The sequence below is a fragment of the Nannobrachium achirus genome (assembly GCF_963921795.1).
Source record: "Nannobrachium achirus genome assembly, chromosome: 3".
Classification (NCBI taxonomy): Eukaryota; Metazoa; Chordata; class Actinopteri; order Myctophiformes; family Myctophidae; genus Nannobrachium; species Nannobrachium achirus.
This window is the reverse complement of record NC_137812.1, coordinates 75,441,269-75,458,191: the sequence shown is the minus strand read 5'-3', so window position 1 is coordinate 75,458,191 and position 16,923 is coordinate 75,441,269. Positions and strand designations below refer to the sequence as shown.

The 16,923-nt window shown below is 42.2% G+C and overlaps 1 protein-coding gene across 1 annotated transcript in view; it reads left to right on the top strand.

Annotated features, from left to right (window-relative positions):
- The window catches only part of LOC308282456 (voltage-dependent T-type calcium channel subunit alpha-1H-like), a gene marked incomplete at its 3' end in the record, with an annotated part of 293,092 nt that overhangs the window by 168,421 nt on the left and 107,748 nt on the right, over positions 1-16,923 (top strand). Inside the window, exons 17-22 of the mRNA XM_080722802.1 lie at positions 5,243-5,439; positions 6,307-6,461; positions 8,023-8,177; positions 8,781-8,788; positions 10,496-10,596; positions 16,523-16,646. Coding sequence (XP_080578928.1) covers positions 5,243-5,439; positions 6,307-6,461; positions 8,023-8,177; positions 8,781-8,788; positions 10,496-10,596; positions 16,523-16,646 — 740 coding nt within the window. The remainder of the gene's footprint in view (positions 1-5,242; positions 5,440-6,306; positions 6,462-8,022; positions 8,178-8,780; positions 8,789-10,495; positions 10,597-16,522; positions 16,647-16,923) is intronic.

Below are 16,923 nucleotides of genomic sequence, written 5' to 3'. Positions count from 1 at the left end.
CCCAACCTTATCAATACCTCTGACATGAATGACATCAGCCTGTTTGAACAGTGAGGGACACATGGAGGGTCTGACTGAGAGACTGACTGACTGAAGTGAAGAGCTCTCACAACATACAGCTTTATATGATATATTTATATCTTCTAAAGGAAGATAGAAAATAAAAACATGGCACTTCATTTCAAAAAAGTTGCTGTTCTAAAGGTAGATATTTAGATGTATCTTCTGAAGGTAGATATTTAGACCAGGGGTTTTCAAAGTGGGTGACGGGGCACCCTGGGGTGCCGTGACGGCAGTCAAGGGGTGCCACGAAATCATTCGATAATATTTGGAATTTATTTGGAAAAAATATTTAGTATCATTTTAAACTTGAAGTACAAAGTTATTTTCAGTCAGTTCTACTTCTAACCAAAATGGCTATTATCTCAACGTTTTCCTCGCAACATAATCACTAAAATATCGTCACTGTTGGGCAGAAACCTTGTATCTCCAAGTTACAAATGTGTACGTCTTTTTTTCGCACAAGACTAGTGAAAACAGACAATCTACAAGCACACAACATCGTGAGGCGTTGTGTGCTTGTAGATCTGCTGTTTTCACTAGTTTAGTACATTTTATAGATAATAAATACAGAACGGTTTTTCCACCCAACAACGATGATATGCTATAAATATAAGGTGCTGGGAGTGAAAATTATAATAATGTAGGGGTGCCTCGGTTTAAAAAAGATATTCATGGGGTGCCCTGAGACAAAAAAGTTTGGGAACCCCTGATTTAGATGTATCTTGCATGTGAAGGTATATATTTAGATGTATCTTCTAAAGGTAGATATGTAGATATATCTTCTAAAGGTAGATATTTAGATGTATCTTGTGAAGTAGGTATTTAGATGTATCTTCTAAAGGTAGATATTTAGATGTATCTTCTAAAGGTAGATATTTAGATGTATCTTCTAAAGGTAGATATTTAGATGTATCTTCTAAAGGTAGATATTTAGATGTATCTTCTAAAGGTAGATATTTAGATACATCTTCTAAAGGTAGATATTTAGATGTATCTTCTAAAGGTAGATATTTAGATACATCTTCTAAAGGTAGATATTTAGATGTATCTTCTAAAGGTAGATATTTAGATATATCTTCTAAAGGTAGTTATTTAGATGTATCTTCTAAAGGTAGATATTTAGATGTATCTTCTAAAGGTAGATATTTAGATGTATCTTCTAAAGGTAGATATTTAGATGTATCTTCTAAAGGTAGATATTTACATGTATCTTCTAAAGGTAGTTTTTAGATGTATCTTCTAATGGTAGTTATTTAGATGTATCTTGTGAAGGTAGATATTTAGATGTATCTTCTTCTAAAGGTAGATATTTAGATGTATCTAAAGGTAGATATTTAGATGTATCTTGTGAAGGTAGATATTTAGATGTATCTTCTAAAGGTAGATATTTAGATGTATCTTCTAAAGGTAGATATTTAGATGTATCTTCTAATGGTAGCTATTTAGATGTATCTTCTAATGGTAGATATTTATAGATGTATCTTCTAATGGTAGATATTTAGATGTATCTTCTAAAGGTAGATATTTATAGATGTATCTTCTAATGGTAGATATTTATAGATGTATCTTCTAAAGGTAGATATTTAGATGTATCTTCTAAAGGTAGATATTTAGATGTATCTTTTAATGGTAGATATGTAGATGTATCTTCTGAAGGTAGATATTTATAGATGTATCTTCTGAAGGTAGATATTTAGATCAGGGGTTTTCAAAGTGGGTGACGGGGCACCCTGGGGTGCCGTGACGGCAGTCCAGGGGTGCCGCAAGATAATTTGATAATATTTGGAATTTATTTGGACACTTGAAAACATATTTAGTATCATTTTAAACTTGAAGAACAAAGTTATTTTCAGTCAGTTCTAACCAAAATGGCTATTATCTCAACGTTTTCCTCTCGCAACATAATCACTAAAATATCGTCACTGTCCGGCAGAAACCTTGTATCTCCAATTTTCAAATGTGTATGTATTTTGGTAAAGCAAAGCCCTGCTTCTGTCCCACAAAACGAGTGAAAACAGCTGATTTACAAGCACACATCATCGTGAGGCGTTGTGTGCTTGTAGATCTGCTGTTTTCACTAGTTTAGTACGTTTTATAGATGATAAATACAGAACGGTTTTTCCACCCGACAACGACAATATGCTATAAATATAAGGTGCTGGGAGTGAAAATTATAATGTAGGGGTGCCTCGGATTAAAAGAAAATATTCATGGGGTGCCCTGAGACAAAAAGGTTTGGGAACCCCTGATTTAGATATTATCTTGTGAAGGTAGATATTATCTTGTGAAGGTATATATATTATCTTGTGAAGGTATATATTATCTTGTGAAGGTAGATATTATCTTGGGAAGGTATATATTATCTTGTGAAGGTATCAGTGTCCTCTGACAGCTCACAGCAGAACATCTAAAGGTAGATATTATCTTGTGAAGGTATCAGTGTCCTCTGACAGCTCACAGCAGAACATCTAAAGGTACATATTATCTTGTGAAGGTAGATATTATCTTGTGAAGGTAGATATTATCTTGTGAAGGTAGATATTATCTTGTGAAGGTAGATATTATCTTGTGAAGGTAGATATTATCTTGTGAAGGTAGATATTATCTTGTGAAGGTAAAGATATTATCTTGTGAAGGTAGCAGTGTCCTCTGACAGCTCACAGCAGAACATCTAAAGGTAGATATTATCTTGTGAAGGTAGATATTATCTTGTGAAGGTAGATATTATCTTGTGAAGGTAGATATTATCTTGTGAAGGTAGCAGTGTCCTCTGACAGCTCACAGCAGAACATCTAAAGGTAGATATTATCTTGTGAAGGTATCAGTGTCCTCTGACAGCTCACAGCAGAACATCTAAAGGTACATATTATCTTGTGAAGGTAGATATTATCTTGTGAAGGTAGATATTATCTTGTGAAGGTAGCAGTGTCCTCTGACAGCTCACAGCAGAACACATCACTGCTAGGAGACAGCAGTGGTCTGGTTCCCACTGAGAGCTGTAATGAGTGACTCCAGACATCATCCACAGCTCTGTGCGTGCGTACAGGGGCGTCACAGGGGGGGTAGTGGGACTGAGTTACTGGGGCCCAAGGTGGAGGGGCCCTAGTAACTTTAGCTATTGAAAAATAACAGACAAGCTCACAGCTTGGTGCCGCGCTGCGAGCTTGTAGATCTGCTATTTTTGAAAAGTGGTGAAAATGTACGTGTAAATCTTTGAATATATGTATTTTTTAAGCAAACATTTGTAGCTAAAATGTTGCTTCTGGGGGGTCCTTGGAACTAAATATTTTGAGATGGGGGTCCGTGGCCAAATACATATCATCTTGGGGGTCCTTCACATGAAAAAGTTTGAGCACCACTGACATGGAAACATAGGTTTCTTGCACACATTTTTTTTTTAAATAGCAGACAAGCTTGCAGCGCAGCACTCGGTGCCGCGTTGCGAGCTTGTAAATCCGCTGTTTTTCAATAGTTAACATTCATGGGGGGCCCGCAGTGAATCCTTGTACCCAGGGCCCAGAATTTGGTGTGACGCCCCTGCCTGCGTGCGTGCGCACAGGTGTGTGTGTGTGTGTGTGTGTGTGTGTGTGTGTGTGTGTGTGTGTGCGTGTGTGCGTGCGTGCGTGCGTGCGTGCGTGCGTGCGTGCGTGCGTGCGTGCGTGTGCACGTGTCCACAGTAATTGAGCACTCAGGGAGCACGTGTCGCTGAGACAGGAACACAAAGGGAAAGAGGAGAACATTTAGGAGGAGGCAGCCCTCCTCATCCTCTTCATCCTCCTCTTCATCCTAAATCATTACACCCAGGCAGGGGCGTCACCACCAAATCCTGGGCCCTGGGTACAAGGATTCACTGCGGGCCCCCCGTGAATGTCCTTCATAGGGGGAGGAGGAGGTTTAACCCATTTAGACTGGGAACGCATTATTACGCATTATTTTGTACTTAAACTATTTAGATCTGCTATTTTTGAAAAATCATGAAAAATTGTGCAAGTCTTTGAATATTTCAAATCCGTCTGTTTCTATGTCAGTGGTTTCATGTGAAGGACCCCCAAAATGATAGCCTATGTATATTTGGGACCCCCCAGAAGCAACATTTTCGGTGAGCTTGTATATCTGCTATTTTTCAATAGCTAAAGCCTAAAATAATTAAGTACCCTCCACCTTGGGCCCTGGTAACTCAGTCCCACTTTTCCCCCCCTTGTGACACCCCTGCACCCAGGGGTGGAAAATACTCTGTTACAAGTTAAAGTCCGGAATTCAAAATGGACTTATGTATGTATGTAAGTTTGGCATAAAAATTAAGGTTCAAGGTTCAAGGTTGTACTTTATTGTTACGTCTAATGTAAAGGTACATAAGAGTAAAACATATTTTTGTTCGGCATCCTTACAGACAATGCAGTGATATATATATATATATATATATATATATATATATATATATACAGAGAGAGAGAGAGAGAGAGAGAGAGAGAGAGAGAGAGAGATACACAATAAAGCAGAACAACAGAAAAAAAACACATCTAAAGATAAAATAATAAGTAATAATGACTTAGGAAAGAAAGAGACTGCAAAAGCAAAGGAGCAAAGAGAATGAGAAAAGCATCTCAGCTGTACATGTGCATAAAGTTTGGTGTATTTTATACAACAATGGCATTTTTTTTTCTGTAGTAGCTACTGTACTGTAACTTTTTGTAAACAACTTCACAGTGTGAAGTGATTACTTAAAGTACCGAAAGTAAAAGCACAAAATGTTTTATCTTAAGGTAGAGTTGTCCTCTGGACATCTCACAGCAGAACATCACTGCTAGGAGACAGGTCTACTTATAGCCAGTGTTCCATGCCATACCTGAAGGCAGCGTTCAAGAGAATTGCCTTGTCCAAACTCTCCTGAACTTTAATGCAGCATCTTATGTTGAAAGAATGTCCCTCTCTGTGTAGAAATCCATGCCGTTACGCCACATCACCATGCAGTATTGACTAGATTAGTGGTATCACACACCGAAAATAGCCAACCTCCAAGCTCACAACTGGAGGTCTGCTATTTTCCATATTTCCACCAAAAGGCCATTTTAGAAATGTCAGCCCCTGCCTCTCTAACATTCTCTGCACGTCCCTGTGTGTGTGCGTGCGTGCGTGCGTGCGTGTGCGTGCGTGCGTGCGTGCGTGTGTGCGTGCACAGAGTTAAAGCTACAGTCCATGGCGTTGTGTCCCAACGGCCCGCTGAACCCCAGAGCCTCGTTGCCCCTCCCCCCTCTGGCTCCACCAATCATCACGCACACCGCGGCCACGCCCACCTTCCACGCCAACCAATCGCGGCGCCCCAGCGGCGTCTCCATGGAGACGAGCGGCTCGGAGACCAGACCTCCGGTAAGCCTCGTTCTCCTGAAGTTATGTTTTATTGTTTGTGTTTTATTATATACAGTGGTTCTCAACCTGTGGGTCGGGACCCCCAGTGGGACCCCAAATTATTTTGTTGGGTCCCCAGATGATTAACTTAATGTGCAACATTGTTTTCTCACTCAATAGTAAACAAACCAACATAAAGTTTAACCCTGCAAGGCCCAGCGTTGCTTTTTGGCAACATTTTTTAAATCATTTTAAAAAAAATGTTATAGTTAGTTTTCCTGTTCTTTTTTCACATTAACATCACCATTAAATCCTATTGTTTAGTATTACAATGCCATTGGCCACGATATTTGCATATAAATACCCCCCACAGAGACTGACATTCACACCTCCCAGAGAAGTTGAAATTCCAGCGTCTGGACAAACAACATCTCACTTTTTAACTGAAGCTATTCCTCACTAAAACATAAGTAAAATGCCTGTAACATTTTTTTTTCGTGATCAGTAGAATGTCTAGAACACGTGCATATGTTAATATTGTGAAAGATTTCCCCAAAATGCAAATTAGAGCATGATTTATGATTTATGATTTATGGCTATAAAACCTTACAAAAACATTATTAATTTTTTAACATGACATTTTCCTGTGATATTCCTGTGTATAGAGGGTATCTGCACATTTCTAAAGTGACAATTAAAGGACGTTTTAATACCTCTAAACAATGTAAGCCCAGGATTACATTAGACACCGGGTGAAAAAATGGGTTACAAAAATTGTGGGATATTTTTTTTTTAGAAAATAGATCATTCAGATACTTGATAACCCTGTAAGCATCAAGTCATTGTTGCATTGAGACGTTGTGGTGTTGTTGTTTGTGCTGGTCGCCATGGCTACAGTCTCCGTGGGAGACGGGTGGGGGGCGGGACCTGAGCAGCCGGCGCTCCAGCTGGGCCTCCATTGGTCGAGCTCCCAGCCTGCACCGCATGAGGAGCCAATCAGGAGAGAGGGAGTCCCTGCTGTCCGACACTCACTCCACCTCCTACCCCAGCAGGTAGCTCTCTGATTGGTTGATTGGTTGATTGATTGATTGATTGATTGATTGATTGATTGATTGAAGACTTTATTAGACGTTTGCATAGGACAGTGGTTCTCAACCTGTGGGTCGGGACCCCCAGGGGGGTCCCCAATTTCTTTTGGGGGGTCCCCAGATGATTAACTTAATGTGCAACATTGTTTTCTCACTCAACAGTAAACAAACCAACATAAAGTTTAAGTGTATAGACTATAGACGGTATCTGCACATTTCTAAAGTGACAATTTAAGGACTTTTTAATACCTTTAAAAATTAAACATTGGACAAATTGTAATTGATATTAGAGGGAGAAATTGTGAAAATAGCAGATCTACATGCTCACAACGCCTCGCAAGGAGACACGGGGTGAGCATGTAAACTGCCATTTTCACAATAGAACCGTTAAATATACAAAATGCAATGTAGGGTGTGTGTGTGTGGGGGGGGGAGACCGGGGGGGGGGGGGGTCCCCAGTTCAACTATGATAATTTTGGGGGTAAAGGTTGAGAACCACTAGTGACATAGGAAAAGGTACAGTTTCATGACAGTACAGTTCACTGGTCCAAGGTCAACTAAAAGGAGATCCTAGTAAGCTTTTCACTGCTTATTTACACAGGAACAACTTTGTATGCGTCTCACATAACATTGAAAGACAGACGGATAGAACACAGTAGCTATTATGCATAGGATATCATCAATAACAAAAAATAAGAAATAGTTATAAAGATGAAAAAATATGAGAAAAAGAAAAGACAAAAATAAATAAATAAAAACATAATCACAATGTCAGAGGGGAAGTAAGAATGGTTCCATAAACTTATTCGAATTAGGGAAGCGAATGATCAGAAATTCGCATTAAGACAAAGCGAATTTAGCCCGTTTCCATTTGCGGGTGTCATTCGAATTAGCAACGGTCACATGAGTTGATCGGGCTGATTTTTTTCAGACCGAACCGAGACGTGAGCACTGCACGTCTGATCGATCGCTGCACAGTGCACACTCATCCTGCAAGTTTCAGCGTCCTCTGGAAGGTGGCCGATCTGCAAGCTCACAGCGCGGTGCGGATGTGAGCTGCTGTGAGCTTTTAGATCGGCCACTTTTGGCACGCAACACTGTGTGATGAGGAAGGGTTTGCCACGGATGGCTTGACTCCGGGAGGTGAAAACGGGAGGATTGTTTATTGTCTGACCCGTTTCCATTCACAAATGTGCATTTAGTTTATTCGATAAATCCTCAAAATCGACCTCCTCCAAGCAGATAATTTTTTTGTGGATAATGAAAGTTTATTCGCATTTTTAAGTAAATGGAATAAAAAGATGCTGCGAATAAGACGTAAATGCGCAGTAAGAGGCTTTATGGAAACGCCACTTATTCCAGGTTTCGTGTAGCAGCCGTCTGTAGGTGAACTTTCAGACCTAAGTTTCGGCAGGGCGTTCCACAAGAGAATGAATTTGAACCTTTTTTAGAGTCAAATCTGGGTTTTGTGAATGTGATTTGCGGAGCTGCCTCTGGTCATAATAACTCCTCCCCCTCCCAGCAGGGAGCAGTCTCTGGACCAATCGGATTACCTCAAGTCTCTGGACCAATCAGATGGCCTGCTGCAGGTGCCCATGCTCAATGGCACCTCCTACCACCTGCAGGACGGTTGCTATGACAACGCTCCCCTGACCACCACCCAGCACCCTGGTTACCATGGTTACCAGCCCGAGGAGGAGGAGATTGAAGAGGTGTGTGTGTGTGGGGGTAGCCTGTCCCAGTGAGACTTAAGCCCCCTTTCCATTACAGGGCCGAACCAGAACTAGAACCAGAACTTTCCAGAACCAAGAACTTTCAAGAACCTGTGAAGTTTGGGGACCAAGTTCTGCTTAAGTTTCCATAGACCATGGTCACCAAGAAGCGGCATCACTGTTTGATTTGGTTCCCCCTGTTTGTTTCCCCAATCCCTATTAAAATGCTCCAGTAGCCTAGTGTAGTCTTGCCAGTCGCTACGAGTTGGACTAAAAGATGCATATACCAAACACATTTTCCAAAAGCAAAACTACTCCGCATCAAGGAGTTTTATAGGTAGGCCCTAAAAAATATGTCATTGAGCACATTATTATTTTGGGTTAAAACTGTTTCCGGTTGGATAGTCCTTTGAGTAGGATCGGATACAACCCCGAAAAGTGAAGTGATCCCAGACTACATAAACTCAGCACAAAAAGAAAGGAAACATATTAATAATTAATTATATCTCCCCTTTAATAATACCAAATGGTATTGTGTTTTATATAATTTTTATCATTGATTTGTCACCAGCAACACAGGCAAACACCAAAGAACAGTATGCAGGCCTGTCAGGCCATTTTGACCATTTTTTGAGGGACGGTACCCACATGTTTGGCTGTGTTGCTCATCCTTAATTATGCCAAATGGTATTGTGTTTGATATCATTGTTATTGTTGATTTGTCACCTTTAAAACGAGATACAGCTTGTAAGGATCTGGCATTTGTGGAATGAGCAACACAACTAAACGTGTGGGTAGCGCCCCTCCAAAAATTGTCAAAATGGCCTGGCAGACCTGCAATACTGTTCTTTTGGTGTTTGCTTGTGTTGCTCATTCCACGAATGCCAGATTCTTACAAGCTGTACCTCGTTGTAAAGGTGACAAATCAACGATGATATCAAACACAATACCATTCGTCATAATTAAAGGGGGGCAATAATGGACCGAATGTTGGCAAATTTTGCATTGCAAGCCATTTTGGCAAAAAAATTACAAGCTGTACCTCGTTGTAAAGGTGACGAATCAACGATAAAAATGATATAAAACACATTTTGGTATTATTAAAGGGAGATATAATTCATTATTAATATGTTTCCTTTCTTTTTGTGCTGAGTTTATAACCAGACCTAACCGGGAAGGTCCGTCCAGAGGTTCCCAGAACTCTAGTTTAGTTCTACATCAAGAGCAGGACCTAAAAATAAGTTCCCAGAACCTGGTCTGGAACCAGGCCGTGCACTGTGGGAACAACCAAAAACAGAGGTTCAGGTTCTGGAAAGGTTCTGGTTCCACCTCGTTAGGGCTGTCACAATTATTACATAATAATCGTCTAATCGTGATTTTTTGACATAATCGTGGTTATTTTACATAATCGTCATAATCGTTTCCATGTTGAAAAATGTTCATATATTTAAAAAAGGGTCAAAAATTGTGGAAATCGCGTTGTGAGCTTGTAGATCGGCTATTTCCACTATCAATGTTATGTTTTAAGTAGTAAGTTGTCAAATATGTCAGTAATTTCTTTGTATATTTAGGTTATGTGTCATATCTGCCATGTACAACTTCAAAGCCTAAAAGCCAAACAGAAATGTAATTGTCAACCACAAAAACACAATTAAATCGTTAATCGCCAATTATTTGAGTGACAATTAATCGTCATGTAAAATGTCATATCGTGACAGCCCTACACCTCGTAGTGTAAAAGGGTCTTACAGTGGGCTCTCATGCTGTGTTCAAACCTGAAGCTATTTCTTCTATTCTAGTCTCTTCTATGGCTTCTCTTTGGTCGCGCAGGTCTGCCTTGGTAAAATAAATCATGTCACGTCGGAATCAAGGCGAAACACCCGGAAAAAAGGGAGTCCCAACACCAAAGACTCAAAACATTTTTGTGTTTCCGGACAACACCAACGCTGATTGTCGGGGGGGAAGCGACGGGTCGCGCCAATCGCGCCGCGCCGTTCGGATGGTTCGCGCCGCGCCTGATCACGCGTCGTCTCGTCACTTTGTATGTAATCGCGCTGCTCCAACTATCCAGGTTTGAATGCAGCTTTAGGCGTCGATCTAAAAGCGGGTTATAAATACCTGGTCTAAAAGTGAACGTTATTTAGATGGCTAGGCTTAGTCCTAGATGTTGAAACTACAGTATTTCAGCGGCTATATATAGACTATATATAAAAGTGTGTGTGTGTGTGTGTGTGTGTGTGTGTGTGTGTGTGTGTGTGTGTGTGTGTGTGTGTGTGTGTGTTTCAGAGTGTGTGCATCAAGCTGAAGAAGATTCTAGAGCCTTATAAACCTCAGTGGTGCAGAGAACATGAAGACTGGAGCCTCTACCTCATACCCCCCCACAGCAGGTACATTTATTGTAGAAATACCTAAAAGATTTATCCACAACTTTCCAACATCCCATCATGCATTGCGCAGAATGTGCAGGCAGCTTCCGGGGGCTCAGCTGAGAGTGATCTACAAGCTCACAACGGCTGCAACTGCGACGCAACGTGAGCTTGTATGTCTGCTGTTAAACCGGAAGTGTCCCTCAGATAATGCTACAGTAAATTCTCGCGGAAACAGGTGGATAAGACAAAGAATTTTCACGATTTAAAAAAAAAAATAGCAGATCTACAAGCTTGCTGTGACCTTGTATATCTGCTATTTTTTTTTAGTTAAAGCATAAAATAATGGTTAAATTAAATCTTTTACTGCTTCGGACGTTCCCGTTCGCCCCAATTTTGAACCCAGCGCGCTGCCAATACGGCTCGTTCTTTTTACCTCGTCTGATGACTGTAAGCTGATGAGGGGTCGCGCCGCCGTGTACAGTAAAAACATCTCCCATAACGCTGCTCTCAAAAATCCACCGCCCGTAAACAATAATGGAGTCCCAAATCACTTCCTGGCTGTTTTCTGTGGATCTGATCTAGAAAATGCATTTCTATGCTCTGAATGGATGGCAAGCGGAGCGGCCCAATTCACAGTAATTTTTTGCATAAGGCTGCCCTCTGCCGCCAGTTTGACTAAAGTACACATATGTGCGTCCATTGTAAAATGAATTAGTTTGGAAAGAATCAATAGATCATTTTCTATAACATTGCAAAGGTAAGATGCTTTTTGCTGGCACCAGCTCCAATAAATAAATAATAAATCTGGCGTTCCCAGCCTTAGTGGGTCAAACCCTCACAAACAAACAGGCATAAAGAAACATTTCTTTCAGAGCGCTCTGCTTGCAAAGTGGTGTGATGACCCCCAAGCTGCCCTTCCCAGCAGACAGATAGCAGCGGCGGTTCCATTTGCACATAAATGAGCTGATATGCATTCATATGTGGGTCAGAAACACGGGGCGTCACGGCCAGAACGGTGCGGAGGCGACCACCGTGACAGCTCTTGATTGATCGTAAACCAGATGAAGACATCGTCCATTTCAGGCGTTTCGCGAGCTGAAATAATGTTTGATTTACACTTCCTACGTTGTCATCATGTCTGTAGCTGTCTGTACCCCAGCTTTCAGCACAAGTCAGCACGCACGCAGTACGCACGCACGCACGCACGCACGCAGTACGCACGCACGCACGCACGCACGCACGCAGTACGCACGCACGCACGCACGCACGCACGCACGCACGCACAGGGGTCAGTTTTTCTGCACGGGCACGTTAGGCACTGTGCCAAGGGCCTGTCATTGAAAGATAAAACTGAAAGACAAACTACTGAGAAGCGTCACATCGAGACGCATTGTGTGCTTGTAGATCGGATATTTTCAATGTATCTCTCAAGAACAGATTTAGTGCTACACTAGGAACAAAACAGAGAGGGCTTTTCTTTGAGATTGTTAAGGCGGGTATTGTTGCATGTTTTGTAATAACTATTAGAATCTACAAAGTAGACTAACTGGTAACTAAAGTTTTCAAATAATTGTAGTGGAGTGAAAGTAAAAATGTTCCCTCTGAGATGTACGTTAGTGGAGTAGAAGTAAAAGTATCGTAAATCAGAAATACTCAAGTAAAGTACAAATACCTTAAAATTGTATTGTGGATAGAGTGCTGTAGGCTAGTGTTTACATATGGGCTGGAGGGAAGCGATTTACATTATATTAGGCTATAATCTATTGTTTAATGAGAAAAACGAATAATTTCACGAAAAAAAACAAAATCTCAATGATCGTAAACAAATAATTGGTCTATAGGACACTTCTAAGTAGAAGCCACGTCATATTAAAGGACAACTTTGTTTTTTTATAGCGTAGGTTCATATTTTAGATTGTAATTAGAGAAAAGAAAAGATGAGTATTAACATATTTTCATTTATAGTTTTAATGCTTTTAATGATGTTGTGCGTGGGGGCATGCGTACAAGTTGCTAAATATGTCTTTTTAGACACAATGGGCCCGATTCATCAATGTGGTCGTAAATATAGTGTAAATAAAGTGAATAAATCTGACTTATATTTCTGTCTTACCTTAACACAATTACTGCCTTTTAATCTGAAGTTTGCTTGGTGCCTTGGTGCCGCGCCGTTTCCTCCGTAGGCCGCCGCTATTATTTTGAAGGGCCGGAAGGGGGTTGTTTTTGTTTTTTTGGATTATCACTTGACGGCAACGATTACGTCATCTAGTCACATGACAGTGTGAGCCCAGAAGAGAAACATGTCTGCGCCCAGCCCGAGTCTATTGTTTACAGTATGGAGACCATCCTTTGTATAAAAATGTCTCTTTGGAGTAAATGAAGTCTCTTTATGGGCCTCTCAATGGATTTACTATGGAGGACGTTCACTTCGCGTGCACGCCCGATGTGCGTTGTAAACAAATCGCGGACATTACCGATGCGGGCGGGTGCGGAGCGACGTACAGTAAGTAATAATACTTTTACTGTATATACAGTAAGATTGACAGTCCTCACCGTCAACGGCACCATGGTTTTAACCCTTTCAATGACGGTGAGGATTGTCAACGGCAGCAGAATAGTTAAAAATCCCAGACAAAAAAAAACATTGCTGAATCTGACCCTAACTTGGGAATTGTCCTAAATGCCGGTAAGATAAAAATATGGGCGTAATTTGGCCGTAAAGTGCTTGATGAATCGGGCCCATTGCTTGATGAATCGGGCTCATTAAGCCCATTTCCAAGATGCACCGCAATGTTTCATGGTTGGATGTGACTTATGGGGGCGACTAGTGTTACTGTAAATAGTAATACAGAAATATGCGGCTTATTGTGTCTAAAAAGACATATTTAGCCACTTGTACGCATGCCCCCACCATTTTAACACTCATCTTTACTTTTCTTTAATTACAATCTAAAATAAGAATCCTGAAACAAAGCTGTCCTTTAAGATGAGATCTGCTTGACGACAGCAGAGAGGATTGAACCTTCACCGTTCAACTATTAGACAGACTGAATGAATGGACTGTCCTGGAGTCAGTGTTATGGCTGTGACCTGCATGGGACGTCCCGTCCTGGAGTCAGTGTTATGGCTGTGACCTGCATGGGACGTCCCGTCCTGGAGTCAGTGTTATGGCTGTGACCTGCATGGGACGTCCCGTCCTGGAGTCAGTGTTATGGCTGAGACCTGCATGGGACGTCCCGTCCTGGAGTCAGTGTTATGGCTGTGACCTGCATGGGACGTCCCGTCCTGGAGTCAGTGTTATGGCTGTGACCTGCATGGGACGTCCCATCCTGGAGTCACAGTGTTATGGCTGTGACCTGCATGGGACGTCCTGTCCTGGAGTCAGTGTTATGGCTGTGACCTGCATGGGACGTCCTGTCCTGGAGTCAGTGTTATGGCTGTGACCTGCATGGGACGTCCCGTCCTGGAGTCAGTGTTATGGCTGACCTGCATGGGACGTCCTGTCCTGGAGTCACAGTGTTATGGCTGTGACCTGCATGGGACGTCCTGTCCTGGAGTCAGTGTTATGGCTGTGACCTGCATGGGACGTCCCGTCCTGGAGTCAGTGTTATGGCTGTGACCTTTATGGGACGTCCCGTCCTGGAGTCAGTGTTATGGCTGTGACCTGCATGGGACGTCCCGTCCTGGAGTCAGTGTTATGGCTGTGACCTGCCTGGGACGTCCTGTCCTGGAGTCAGTGTTATGGCTGAGACCTGCCTGGGACGTCCTGTCCTGGAGTCAGTGTTATGGCTGTGACCTGCATGGGACGTCCCGTCCTGGAGTCAGTGTTATGGCTGTGACCTGCATGGGACGTCCCGTCCTGGAGTCAGTGTTATGGCTGTGACCTGCATGGGACGTCCTGTCCTGGAGTCAGTGTTATGGCTGTGACCTGCATGGGACTCCAGCCCAGCGCGGGCCGTCGCTCCCGGCAACGCGCCGCCGCTTACCTCCAGTCCCGGGAATCACTGACCTACTGTAAACATTAAAGGAGTAGTTCACCCCCAAAATGACTTTTTTTCTATTGATTACTCACGCCACGGAGACTTGAGTTCAATAATATTTTCTGTTTTTTGTCGCATTCCTAAGACAAAAATAACAATAAATTTACCCCCATTGATTCCGGATGGGGACCCGTTTCGAAACGGCTCCCCATCCGGAATCAATGGGGGTAAATTTACTCAAATCAAATTTTTGTCTTAAGAATGCGACAAACAAAACTAAAAATATTATTGAACTTAAGTCTCCCTGGCGTGAGTAATCAATAGAAAAAAAGTCATTTTGGGGGTGAACTACTCCTTTAATGACTGTGTGATTTTGTTGTGAGGAAAACGTTCAGATAACAGCCATTTTGGTTAGAAGTAGAACTGACTGAAAATAACTTTGTACTTCACGTTTAAAATGATACTAAATATTTTTTCAAGTGTCAAAAAAAAAATTCCAAATATTATCAAATGATCTCGCAGCACCCCTGGACTGCTGTCACGGCACCCCAGGGTGCCCCGCAGAGCCGTTTTTGGTCCCACGGGGGCCCTAAGCGTGATTCTACCAAGGGGCCTTCCTGCGGGCGCGAGCGTGGCGAGCGCCCACGGAAAAATAATATATTTTTTTTATTGTTTTTTAATCAATTTTATAATGGGTTTAATTCTGTTCTTTTTTTTATATAAATATGCCAAATTGCAGAATTGTCATGCAAGCATCAAGTAGCCTAACATAACAAAGGACTGGACAAATATGCCAAAATGAGCATAGATGTAGGCTATGCCAAGGAAACATATTATATCTGAAACATATTAGGTAGGCTATATAATTTGTAAATTTACATATAGAACTAAATCCTCTGCCCCCCAAAAACATAAATAGGGCTAAAGGGGTTTATGTATGATTTATAATATCATAATGATAAAAATATCATCATAATGAATAGTAAAGTTACTAAGGTTTTCAAATGAATTTGAGGTTGAGTAAAAGTACAATATTTAGATCTGAGATGTAGTGGAGTAGAAGTAAAAGCAGCAACAAATAACTCAAGTTGTACTTAAGTAGCCTACAGTACTTAAGTAAATGTACTTAGTTACTTAATTTTTACCACTGCACACACCTCACAACAAGTCAAGAACCCACAGCAGCTAGTTAACAACAACAAACAGAACCAAAAACCAACCAAAAGCAGAAACAAATCACAGACAATGGTCACAGAGAAAGAGGCGAGCGCACTGTCACTGTCAGCGCACTGTCAGCGACAGACAGCGAGGGAGGAGAGATTACATAACAGCAGCAGTACAAGTGTCCAGTCGTGACACGCAAGGCAGCAGGCTAACATCCTTGCTAGCCCTTGCATATCGCCACTAAAGCAGCAACGTGACTCCATCGCACAACACAAGTTACAACTGACAGTGCAAGAATGTTTATTTACCTGTTTGCTGTTGCTGCAGTTCCTTTTGACGCTTTTTCTTTTTCTCATTTCCAGAAAGATAAACGTGCATTGTCAAACCGAAAGTAAACAAACACTGAAAGGGGGCGGGGCGGAAACTCCCAAAGAGTTCCAGAGAGTCAAGAAATGTCGGCTCCTTTTCCTTTTTGGCCAATGGGACAATGGCATAGAGGCAGGACAGCCAATCAGGGACATGAGTAAGTCTGGCTATGCGAGGTTAATCAGAGATGTCTCATTCAGGCTAAGATGGCAGTAGCGCTGGTGTGAAAAGTCAGTTCGGTACGTTCTTTTCTGCAGAGGAGGGGGCTGTGGGGGGGGGCCTCTTTGGTCGGGGGCCCTACGCAGACTGCGTAGTCTGCCTATAGGGGGCGCCGGCGCTGGTGCCCCGTCACCCACCTTGAAAACCCCTGCTCTAGATGTTGTAATATAAATATTCAGGACTGTCTGTCTGTCTGTCCGTCTCTCTCTCTCCAGCTTCAGGCTGTGGTGTCTGAAGGTGATCGAACACAAGATGTTTGATCACATCATCCTGCTGTTCATCTTCTTGAACTGCATCACCATCGCTCTGGAGAGACCGGATATACAACCACACAGCCTGGTGAGCATGCACACGCACACACAGTCTGGTGAGCACGCACGCACACACACACACACACACACACACACACACACACTGGATATACAGCCTCACAGTCTGGTGAGCACGCACACACACGCACACACACACACACACACACACACACACACACACACACACACACACACACACACACACACACACACACACACACACACACACACACACTGGATATACAACCTCACAGTCTGGTGAGCATGCACACACACACACACACACACACACACACACACACACA